The sequence below is a fragment of the Aquarana catesbeiana genome, linkage group LG02 (assembly GCF_042186555.1).
Source record: "Aquarana catesbeiana isolate 2022-GZ linkage group LG02, ASM4218655v1, whole genome shotgun sequence".
NCBI classification, from domain to species: Eukaryota; Metazoa; Chordata; class Amphibia; order Anura; family Ranidae; genus Aquarana; species Aquarana catesbeiana.
The window spans coordinates 563,235,664-563,247,995 of NC_133325.1; the positions used below are offsets into that span (position 1 = coordinate 563,235,664).

Sequence of the window (12,332 nt, forward strand, 5' to 3'; positions counted from 1 at the left end):
TTCTGCAGCCTGACGAAAGTGCACTGGATTTTGCCTCCTGTATGCTTCGACCAGGAATCAAAAATGCTCATGAACTGGCATGTGGGGTCTGCTTGCTAAATGTAGACTCCAGAAGTAAGGTAAGCTAAAATTGTCTATGCTTATTACATGCATAAAAATACTCATTTAAAAAAAAAAAAAAAATTAGGATTGAGTTGCAGTTGTGCCACCGCCCCATGTTACTATGTTGAATGCATAGATCTATGAATTAAATGCATAGATCTATGAATTGTTAACTATGTGGTTGACATACATTTACTGCAGCTACACTGAATTGGAAACAAATACTGTCATCTTATACAGTATCTTGTCATTAAAGGGCCAACTGCCATAAAAAACAGCATATGCATTTCTTGACTTGCATGCTAACTCATTCTAAGCCCTGGTTCACACCGCTACTTCAGCGCGATTTCAAAGCCGCACATTGGTGCAATGTGCACTGCCGATTTCATTACGACTTCATTTAACAGAAGTCTTTACAAGTCACTACGAAATCTGTAAAAAATAGTGCAGGAACCTTTTTCATATTCGCTGCAAAATGATTTGCGGCAATATGAATGGTTCTGTTGCAATGGGGTGCGACTTGTCATGTGATTTGGAACCGTCAAATCATATGACAAGTCGCACTGGTGTGAACAGGGGCTAAAAGCAGAACTCCAGTCAAAACATATTCATTTAGTTATGAGTAGTGTGTGGAAGGATTAGAGCCTGTAATATTGCTGAAGTCCATTATAAAACATATTTTTTCTTAAGCCTCCTCCAGGTGAGTTATGCCATAATGTGCTAATATGCATAGCATATTAGTACATTATAGCAGATTTACCTTCCATGTGGCGTCCTTCAGCGCAGCGTTGGGACTGGTCCGGCTGGGCCCCGGCACTTCCATCTTCGCCCGGTCTTCTTTCCGGGTCCTGTGCCTTCAGTCATTTGATAGGCCAGGCCACCACTCCTATGCATGCGCACAGGAGTCACATCGCTGCGACACAGGTCAGGGCCGTAAATTTTCGCTTGGCTGCACATGTGCGGCTCAATGACCATGACAGCTGACAGGAAGAAGGATGCATTTATGGCAGAAGAGACCAATAGGGTCTCTTCTGCCATAAATACCCTGCCTGTCAGCCACTTGTTTAAACAACTTTAATATCATTTTAAGTTTTTAGTAGTCTGCTCCCTATTGGCAAAACTGCCTTTTATGTCCCAATCTAAAGGAACAACAGGGAGTGAGTTCTAATCTCCCCAAACAAAGTAGAGATTTGTCCCCACTAGAACCCTAATATCCCATCTCACACATGATAACTATATGAAAATTTGACTAATGGGAAAGTTTGACTTTAAATTTTCTTTTAAAGGACCATGTACACTGACTTAAAAATTGCTGCCATTACATAGTTTTGTGTTTTGTCTGTAGAAGAAGTTCAATGTTCTCTTATGTGTCCATGCACATTAGGACAATTACAGGCATATTTTGAGCTCAACTTTTAGAGCCGGAAAAAAACCCTTTTGGTTTGCGCTTTCTGGCAGAAAAAATGCAAAACTCCCTTAAGCTCGCCTAAACTATGTAAAAAAGAAAAACACTAGTTCCCTTGGCAGAAAAAAAAGCATTTTTTCTGCCAAGGGAACTAGCATTTTTTTAAAGCCCGGTGTGCATGGAGCCTAAATGTTTCTTTTTTTATTCGAAATTTTGTTTTTCTTTTCTATTCTTTTTTTTTTTTATGTACACATCCTTAAATAAACATTTATTACATGACAAAGGATTCCTTGAACACTGAATTATCTAAAGAGTAAGCACATTGAAATCTGACTGCTATAAGGCTTGCGCTGTTTGATTAAAACCTTAGATGGAATGGTACAGAGTGAGGGGAATGAGTACTTGCTCTTACTCATTTACTTACATGCATACATTTTAACCCCAGCTGAGCTCTGTAAACAGGAAATTTTCAATAGTAGGTAAAAAAAATATGAAAAAAAGCCTAAAGTTCCACCTACGGGCTGAATATAAAAATACAAAGTATTCATTTGCCATATTTTATAATAAATTTGCTACAAAAAAACTTGGGCTGCCCGGAAATTTAGGCTGTGGCTTTTCAGCCTACTGGATTGGTCTGCAGTGTCCGCTTGTTTTTGAGCAGTTGCCCTTCCCTGCTGTCATTCCACTGAGCCCAATGCCATGCCTTTTGATGGGCAGTGCTTTGCGGGCAGGCTGACTGCCATTTTGACTTTGGGCTTCAGCCCTTTTCCCCTGGCCTCCATTGCTGCGCTGTGTAACTGAAGCTTACAGGTACAAAAGAAACACACATGCAGAGGGATCCATGGGTGGGGCGCTTTAGGATGGGATGGTGACCCTGCATGTGCCTGTTAGGGGTAGTACCCTGCAGCTGCAGTAACTCCAGTGGTCTTTGGCTGCTGGAGACAGCACAGAAGGTGGATTGGGGCTTCCCCCAGTCCTAATGGTCATGCGAGTGCCAACAGAGCCCGCGCCTGACCTAGCAACTATATGCCTGTCCCCCGCTACTGATGTTGATTCATAGGCTTCTTTGGGGTGGGCGGACGCTGTCTGGGGCATCACGTTCAGCATGTAGCTGATCCTGCTCCGCTGTTAAGCACCTGTGTGGTAGACATTGCAGACTGTGAGTACTTCTGGGGCTGCAGAGGTGGTAATTGTTTCCTTTTGGTACACCCTTCTGAAGGGGTAGGGATGTCCTCGCCTATCGTGGATCTTCCTATATCTCGTCCATCGTTCCTGGGGAGGAGTCTCCTCCCTTTTAAGGATCCCGCAGAGTTTGTTGCCCGCTTTAAGTTTAGGATAGTGGACTGAGCACTCCGCTCGATGTTGGCGTGGCTCCGATGTAGCAGACGCTCACTGGGTGGGCTTGGCTCCTATACCAAGGAATGGGTAAGCAACAGTTTTCCCCTGTCTTAGAGGGACCTGGCAGACCACCTGATCCACAGCCTATGATCCGGTGCAATGCATCCTTGGATGTGGCTCTCATCCCTTCCAGGCTCCCCTTTTTTGGCAGTGGTACTTTGCCATGTTCTCTGGCTTCAGCATTGGTCTAGAGACCTGACATCTGAACAATCCTTGGCCAACTTCCCTTTCAAGGTGATACGGCTTTCCGTTCCCCAGGTTACTCGGTCAAGAGTTCCAAGCCCTTCAGGTTTCCCTGGGGCCTCTAAACACGCTTGGCCTCACAAGCTAAGCTTGCATACATGCCATCCTCGATGTGACAGTTTGCTTCCTTCCTGTCTGCAGTTCTTCCCTCCTTGTTTGCAGGCTCTTTATGGGATGGTCCTTCCAGAAGAGACAACTCTGGTCCTGGAACTGGAGAGGTTTTGGGTGTTTTACGCCATCCTGTTTATGGTTTCGAAGGAAGTAGAAGTCATCCCATCCTGGACCTCAAGTCCCTGAATTGTTTTGCGAGGGGGCCGAACTTCAAAATATATTCATCTGCTCGGTGTGGCCTCCCTTCCTCAATGCCTCATACACTTTGCGGTCAGGGACAGGCATTACCAGTTTGTGGTGCTCCCCTTTGGTCTGGCCTCTACTGCTTAGGTATTTACCAAGGTGCTGGCTCCAATCCTGACATTGCTGAGACAATGGGGGATTGTTGTGATTGGACAATCTTCTCCTCCAAGCTGAGACCCATTCTGCACTGATGGACAACACGGCGCTCACAAGGTGCACTCTGCAGGAGTTTGGATGGGTCCTGTACCTCAAACGAGCCACTCTGACCTGGACAGGAGGATGGAATATTTGGTTTGGGTCTGATGTTTGACTTTGCGCAGGCCAAAGTGTTTTCTTCCACTGGATAAGCTCCAAAAGCTCCAGTCGGCAATTCAACTGCTGATGTCCTGCAAGCGAGTTTGCTTATGATCCTGCTTTCAGGTTCAGGGCTTTATGGTATCCATCTTTGTGGCAGATGGGAAGCCTCTCCAAGGGGGACAAGTCTCCCTTGTCCTTGGACAATCAAATTAGGCTGGTCCGGGGGGGTCAGGACCTCTCCGGTCTAGTGGCTCCAGTCTCTCTACCCTCTGGCTGGGGAGTCCTTTCTTTCACGGAACTTGAATGCCAGCCTACAGATGCCAGCCTGTCCATCTGGTGATGAATCCTGGAGCTGAGATGAGCTTAAGGCGGATGGATCCTGAAGCAGGCTTGACTACTGATTTAGGTCTTGAAGTTTCCAATGGTTAGACTACAGTATGTCTAGATCAGTGGACAGAGCTTCTTCATAAGCACCCAGTCAGGTTTCAATCGGACAATTGCTTATGTCAAAAATCAGGACGGCACAAGGAGTGCAGCAGCGGTGCTGGAAGCTGCCAGAAACCTTTGGTGGGCAGAGCTCCATGAACCAGCTCTCTCTGCCGTGTACATTCCTATTGGACAAAACTGACAGGCAGATTCCCAAAGTAGTCAGGCACTGGGTCAGGGAGAGTGTTTTGACAACTCATTCTACGGTCTGGCATGCTGGACATGGATCTCCTGGCATCCTGTTTCAACATTAAGTGACACACTTTGTGGTGAGAGTAAGGGATCATTTGGTGGATGCTTTGGTGGTGCCGTGGAGTTTAATTTGTGCATCTTCTCTTAAGCTTCTCCCTCGTCTGCTGCTCAGGATAGAGGCCAAAGGGATTCCGGTCCTTCTGATTGCCTCAGATTGGCCTCGTCAACCCTGGTACACTGACATTGTGCGGATGGTAGTGGACACTTCCTAGTGGTTGCTTCTAAGTGCGATCTTCTGTCCCATGGGCCGATTTTCCTCCCTGCCTTATCGTCGCTGGCTTGGCTATTGAAAGCTAATTTCAGAGAGACAGGTGGCTGTCATGCTTGGTGATTCCTGGCATGCTGGAGGTCTTTAAATGTACCTCTTGTAGGATTTATCATCACACTTGGCAGGCATATATCCTGTGGTGCGAGGCTGTAGGTGTCCCTTTATGTCATTTTTGGATCTTGGCCTTTTCCATTGAGGCCTTGAGCACAAGCTTGCCTTGAGTACCATTAAGGGTCAGATCTGCCCTTGCGGTCTTGTTTCAATGCTCCTTGGTTCATACTTTTCTCTGAGGGGTTTGTCATGCGGCATCCCTGGTGTGTTCTCAGCTACCACAGTGGGATCTGACCCTGGTTCTTTTGGTCCTTCAGAAGCCACCTTTTGATAACATTAGGGAAATTTCCTTACTCCCGTTCTCTTGAAAGGCTGCCTTTTTTGAGTACCAACACTTCCGCATGCCGTGTTTTTGAACTAGTGGCCTTGTCCTATATGTCCCCTCGTTTGGTCTACATGTAGATATGGTGTTTGGCCATCCACATCCTTCCTTCCCTCCTTTCTTCCTTTTGAAGGTGGTATCTGATTTTCATCTGAATGAGGACATTGGCCTACCTTCTCTGTGATCACGTCCTTCACTCCCTGAGTAAGTTCCACTGCACTCCTTGGACCCTGGACGTGGTCCGGTGGGTCTTGGACGGTATATCTTTCTGCTACGGCTTCATTCCAGAGGTCGGATTCTCTTTTTGTGATTATGGACAGGCCACAAAAAAGGCCCAGTGGCCTCATCTGCCACCATTTCATCGATGGATCCAACAGATGGTGGTTTAAGCTTATGCTATTAAGGGGTTGGGCTCCTCGCTTCCTGGTTATGGCACTTTTTTTTTTTAATTTTTGGATACTTGTTTTGGCTGTAAGTTTTTGCAGGTGGTTTGGGGTTCCTTGTTTCCCCTGTGGGGTGTTTTATTCAAGGGGTTGCCTGTTGTCTCCTGTTCTGTTTCCCACCCCTCATTAAGGCACAGCTTTGGGACGTTCCAATGGTCAAAGTGAACAGAAGCTGTGTCCCTGAATGAACATAAGAGAAAATGGGATTTTCTCTTACTCACTGTAAAATCCCTTTTTTTAGAGTTCATTACATCATGGACACAGCACCTACTCCTCTTTTGGTCTTTTTTTTCTTTTCTTGTACCGCTTTGTGGCTAACTAGCTTGCCTATAGCAGAGAGGGAGTGTATACCAACTAGGACTGTCCATAGGTGGTGCCGTCTTCTTTTTCTGCCTAGTGTCCTACTCCTGCAAGTGGCACTATAAACCCAGTGGTCAAGAATGAACAGAAACTGTGTCCATCAATGAACTGACATGAGGGATGAGTAACAAAAAATATATTTTTTTTATTGCTTTTAAACAACCAAGACATATAAGCATATACAGGGGAAAAAAGTAATTTTACTGAGACCGTAATTACTTCCAAATGAGTGAGAGAGATATTTCATAGTTTTGTTTATTTTACCAAAAGGGTGATTCCTTCCTGAGTGCAGATTTCAGCTGTTAGGTATTTACACGGTTGATAGCATCTGTGTGTTTATTAACTAACCTAGTTAATTCTTTTAAAATGGAATTTCTAGTCTCTTCGTCTATTTTTAAGCATATGTTTAAAAGAAATTCGCAGGACTACTAATCAAATTGTTGGCTTTAAAAAAATCTTTTTTCCTCTGTATACTTGTAATTATGTATGTACATGGGGGGCGCCATATTTTCTCATTATGCATTCCTGCTTTGCAGTGCTATGCAGTAGTTGTGTTCCTTGTCAGAGTCCAGGAGTTGGCCAAGTCAGTGAAAACAATGTACCTCCTGTGCAACTTATATCTTCGCTGTTAAAGCAAATCTGTCAAAAAAAAAAGAAAATCCTTAAACTTATTCTACCATGTCCTAGGTTAAAGGGTATAAGTACCAACAAATGCTTTTTCTCACATTGCTCAGAGCTATGCCATCCACTCTGTAAAAATCTAATTATTCCCTGGTATATTGTGGGGAGGCAGGTAATGGGTTCAAAAATAATAAAAAAGGGATAGAGCTGTCCTAATCTGTGTATGTCCAAAAATAATAAATATATGAATTTACAACAAAAGTGTGAATATATTGGTATTTACATCATAAATAAAGACCAATCAAAACCAAAAACCAATGAAAACCTACCAATAAGAAACAATCTAGTGTCCTCTGCGGATCCGGTAGTGGTGGGAATTCCATGGTAGGAAGATGGTGGTAAAGGTAAACTGGGAATATTTTTACTAAAGGGACTCTTCATTTCTTAAATAGCTGAATGCACTTGTTCATAGTATGCTACAAGCTATTGAAAATTCCCTTACTACTGTCAAAATGCTCTTCCGCGTTACAGATTACAGTTCTGTACATTGTAGGCAAAAGTAGACTTTTCCCTAAAAGTCACATCTGCGGAGGTCCCAGCAGTGTATGTGCCAGCCATCTGTGGTCACTGCAGCTCTGCCTGCTGCTTCCAAGCTCCTTTTCATTTCAACCTAAAAAAATGGCACATGAGCTGGGTGATGAGAAGGAAGAGTCATTAAAACAGACCTATTCTTTCCCTCTCACAAGCACTGGCCAGTATAGCTACACCTGTGGGACAAATACAGAGAAGAAAGATCACAATCTGGAGAGACAAATACATGCTTGTTAAAAGGACTGGTGGTTTCCTTTACATAAACATATTGGTGTTGGTTTACTAAAACTGGATGGTGCAAAATCTGGTGCAGCTTCGCATGGTATCCAAACAGCTTCTAACTTCAACTTGTTCAAAAAACCCTGGAAGCTGATTGGTTTCTCTGCATTGCTGAATCAGATTTTGCATTCTCAGTTTTTTTAGTAAATCAACCCTATACTGTCCATATGTGACTGCAAACTGTGTGATATGGAAATGGCAAGAGTTGCTTTCAGCACTGAGGTTCACTGAGACCAAGTCAAATACAGAGCGCCCTCTAGTGGTTAAACTACAGATCTCGATTTAATACTAGAACATGAAAAAGCAAGCATTAAAAAAAAAAAAAAATATGAAAACTGCTTTAAGGATAACTTAAAATACGTACTCACTGAACATATTCTATATATATTTTCCCTTTAAAATCATGTCAAACATATTCTTTCAATAAAGATGTGCTGTTAATTTTTTTTGTTTTTGTTTTCCCAGGCTTTTAACTCGAACACTGATCATTTTAAACTTTCTTATGGAGGTCACCAATATCATGCAAGCTGTGCAAATTTCTGGATTAACTGTGTGGAGCCCAAACCTCCTGGCCTTATACTGCCAGATCTGTTGTAATTTATTCTGACTTTTTTTTACACAAGGGAAATACTACTGCAGGCTGCTGCCTGGAATCTTTCATCATCTATCTGAAAAACACTGCTTGATGAAGGCAGTTTTTCTAAGTCTTTCATGGAATGTTCTTGTTCTTTGCACTGCCACTTATATGATGCACATTCATTCTTTTTATTGCAGACTTGATCTAATGTTATAAACCTTTTAACTTAATTTATGTGAAATCATAAACTGTATTTGTTTGTTGCACATTAGTGATTCTAATATTTCTGTTAAATCTGTTACTTTACTTCTAAGTATTGTGAATAGAGGGGTTAAATGAGACACACATGTAATTATTACTTACATCCAATTCATTCTTTCTACTTAAAACCCTACTCTAGCTTTTTCTGCTCAGTATGTAGTTGAAGATTTCCACTTTTAACTTAATAGGGGAATCATCCAGTGCTGTAGATATAGAGAAGAAGAAGATAAATAGAAGAATATATATAGAAGAAGAGTAGACTGTAGATTAAAGTGGTTGTGCTGGGCTTGAATTTTAGCAATGGGGTGGAGATTAGAGAAATTATGGATTCTGCCTGGTGAAGGTGCTGAACAACCAACTCGTGTTTATATAGAAAGAAAAAAAGGAACTCAAGGATTTTCTATTAAAATGCAGATACAAGCTTCAGGCATAGAAAATATGGTAAATATGTAGTGAATACAACACAGAGAGAGATTGGCTTTTTATAGTTCTTTTTCAGTGTAATCAATGCACCTTACAAAGGCTTATGTGTATGACCCCTTTGGGTCGCTATAAATGTTCCAGCCCTGCCCCTGATACAACAGCCCAGTGCAATGTGCAGGCAGGAATTAGGCTATTAGCCTAGGTTCACAATGCTATGGGATTGAAATCGTGCAAGTTCAGCTAACTCACATGATTTCATACCCGCATGTCATACCGACTTCGTGGGCGATTTCAGAGACATCTGTGCGAGTTTGTGCACAGATGTCTATTGAAATCGCACCCGAAGTCACCAATAATAGTACAGAAACTACTTTTGGGAATCGGTGCAGTGTCACACCGATTCGGATGGTGCCATTGCCGGCAATAGCCACCAGTTTGGCATGTGATTTGACATGCTGAATCGCATGCCAATTCGCATCAAGGTGAACCTAGGCTTAAGGGAGTGATAATGAGGGCTGTTGCAAAATCTGTGCTATAAGGCTCATCCTTCAGATTGGGAAAGTGCCATCTGCACATGCACAACCTCTGTCCGTTAGAAGATTCATATGGAAACAGCAGAAGATCCCACCCTACAGAGTATGGGCAGTCACCCTCCCATTCTTCTTGGGTGGCCAGCCTAGGTGAATTCTGTGTACATCACTCTTTTTTTGTTTGACTAAGGATGAGCTCAGGCGTGTTCGCAACCCACACGTGCCAAGCCCGCCAGGAAGTCGGCACAGCACAGCGCTAATCACAGGCAGTGCGACATTTCTCAATCTTTGCAGCCACGGAAAAGGAAAGTGTCTCACTGCCTGCGATTAGTAATGTGCAGTGCCGACTTCCTGGCGGGCTCTGCACGTGCGGGTTGCGAACACGCCTGAGCTTATCCTTATTTAAGACCATGTTAATGTTTACATGTGTGACCCATCTAACCCCCTCTAACTAAAAATGCTTTGTGACCTTTAATAATGTGGGACATATTGAAGAATGTAGATATGTTGTGTTTATGTAAAATTAGATTATTTTATGTTCTGTTTCAGTTTTCTTATTTAGTTTTTAGCTTTGAAACAATATACATTTTACAGCAGTGTTCAGTGATAAATGAAATATGGTATTTTGTTGAGGTATTTATTGTAAGTTTTAGGAAAAAAAATAAAATCTAGGGTACAGTTCTTTCCAACTTTTGTTTTGTTCCAATATTAAATCTGTCTGCAGTTGTAAAAAAAATTTGAGAGATATTTTTGACAAAAAGCCACTGCTGGAAAATTCTTAAAGCAACCACCCAGCCCAATCCCCTAAATTTATTTTAGCAAAACAAACTGGGTATTACATTGTGTTTGTTTGCAGTAAAATTACATTAGTTTTTTTCCTGAAAATATACGTCTGATAAAGTTGCGCGAATATCATGTGACGATGAAAACTGCAACTACCATCATTGTATTCCACATCGCCTTTGCTCTTTATCAAAAAAGTAAGGCTGAAGGCACCTGCTGGCTAGGGATGCCGAAGTAAACTCCCAGTTTACAGTATACAGTCCTAAGCATCCATGTGAACATTAAAGGTAACATCTAGCAAAAATTACCTAGTTTACATGCGTGTAAAAAAAAATGTAAAAATGCCCTGGTTAAAAAGTGGCCAATGGGCAAAGCAACGGTTCACCCAAATGTCCGCAAAGCATGATATGTGGTTAAAATTATTTCACAACATAAACCTATTAAAGTTTTAGTATAAAAAAAAAAAAATAGTACTTGTACTTGCCTCATGCCTCAAACTGTCAGGACTTTCTGAAAAAGTCTGAACCACGAAAAAAGTTGTATTCATGGTAGTCTCTGATGACAGAGATATGAAATCTCATCTTCTGTTACTGCTTAATCTGGTCATACACTGAGCAAAATTCATCCGGTAGCTGATGAGCTGGCCGAAATTCACTCAGTGGGTGGCCCTGATGGTCCCCTCTGTTTCACAAAAGTTGATCATTCGATCAAATTATGTTTAAGGAGCCTGCTGGAATTTTTTTGGGCTGAACAGCAACTGCATGGAATTAGATGCATCCTCTGGTTGGCTATTCTGCAAGCGCTGCCAGCAGAAGGAAATTGCTCCATCCATGCTGTTTAGTGTGGATAGAGAAATCTTAGTGTATGGCCATCTTTAGTCTTTGTGATGAGAGAAGAGAACTGACCACGCTGTGCTCTCATGCTTAGTGTGGTTAATTTTTAGAGGCAGCAACACCGGGGATTTCACATAAAGGAAGCAATACAAAGAGAACAGGATACTTTCTTATACAATAAAATGAGGGAAAAAAGTATTTGATCCCTTTTGATTTTGTACATTTGCCCACTGAAAAAGAAATTATCAGTTTATCATTTTAATGGTAGGTTTATTTTAACAGTGAGAGACGGAATAACAACAAAATAATCCAGAAAACGCACTTCAAAAAAGTTATAAATTGATTTGCATTTTAATGAGTGAAATAAGTATTTGACCCCTTCGCAAAACATGACTTGGTACTTGGCGGCAAAACCCTTGTTGGCAATCACAGAGGTCAGATGTGTCTTGAAGTTGGCCACCAAGTTTCCACACATCTCAGGAGAGATTTTGTCCCACTCCTCTTTGCAGATCCTCTCCAAGTCATTAAAGTTTTGAGGCTGACGTTTGGTAACTCCAACCTTCAGCTCCCTCCACATATTTTCTATGGTATTAAGGTCTGGAGACTGGCTAGGCCAATCCAGGACCTTAATGTGCTTCTTCTTGAGCCACTCCTTTGTTGTCTTGGCCGTGTGTTTTGGGTCAATGTCATACTGGAATACCCACCCATGACCCATTTTTAATGCCCTGGCTGAGGGAAGGAGGTTCTCACCCAAGAGTTGACGGTGCATGGCCCCGTCCATCGTCCCTTTGATGCAATGAAGTTGTCTTGTCCCTTTTAGCAGAAAAATACCCCAAAAGCATAATGTTTCCACCCCCATGATTGACGATGAGGATGGTGTTCTTGGGGTCATAGGCAGCATTCCTCCTCCTCCAAACAGGGCAAGTTGAGTTAATGCCAAAGAGCTTGATTTTGGTCTCATCTGACCACAACATTTTCACCCAGTTCACCTCTGAATCATTCAGATGTTCATTAGCAAACTTCAGACAGGCCTGTACATGGGCTTTCTTGAGCAAGGGGACTTTTCAGGTGCTGCAGGATTTCAGTCCTTCACGGCGTACTGTGGTACCAATTGTTGGGGACCATGGTCCCAGCTGCCTTGAGAGCATTGACAAGATTCTCCTATGTAGTTCTGGGCTGAATCCTCACCCTTCTCATGATCATTGAAACTCCATGAGGTAAGATCTTGCATGGAGCTCCAGATGGGGGGGGGGGGGGGAGGGACACAGTTCTTTTGTGTTTCTTCCGTTTTAGAATAATCTCACTCAACTGTTGTCACCCTCGTACCAAGCTGCTTGCCGATGGTCTTGTAACCCATTCCAGCCTTGAGTAGGTCTACAATCTTGTCCCTGAC

The 12,332-nt window shown here is 42.6% G+C and overlaps 1 protein-coding gene across 2 annotated transcripts in view; it reads left to right on the forward strand.

Annotated features, from left to right (window-relative positions):
* The window catches only part of SYNRG (synergin gamma), a 130,220-nt gene extending 120,208 nt beyond the window's left edge, over positions 1-10,012 (forward strand). For both annotated transcript variants that reach the window (XM_073616056.1, XM_073616058.1), the window contains 2 exons: positions 9-119; positions 7,998-10,012. In XM_073616056.1, coding sequence (XP_073472157.1) covers positions 9-119; positions 7,998-8,129 — 243 coding nt within the window. In that variant the 3' untranslated portion in view covers positions 8,130-10,012. The remainder of the gene's footprint in view (positions 1-8; positions 120-7,997) is intronic.
* The last annotated feature ends 2,320 nt before the right edge of the window (positions 10,013-12,332 follow it).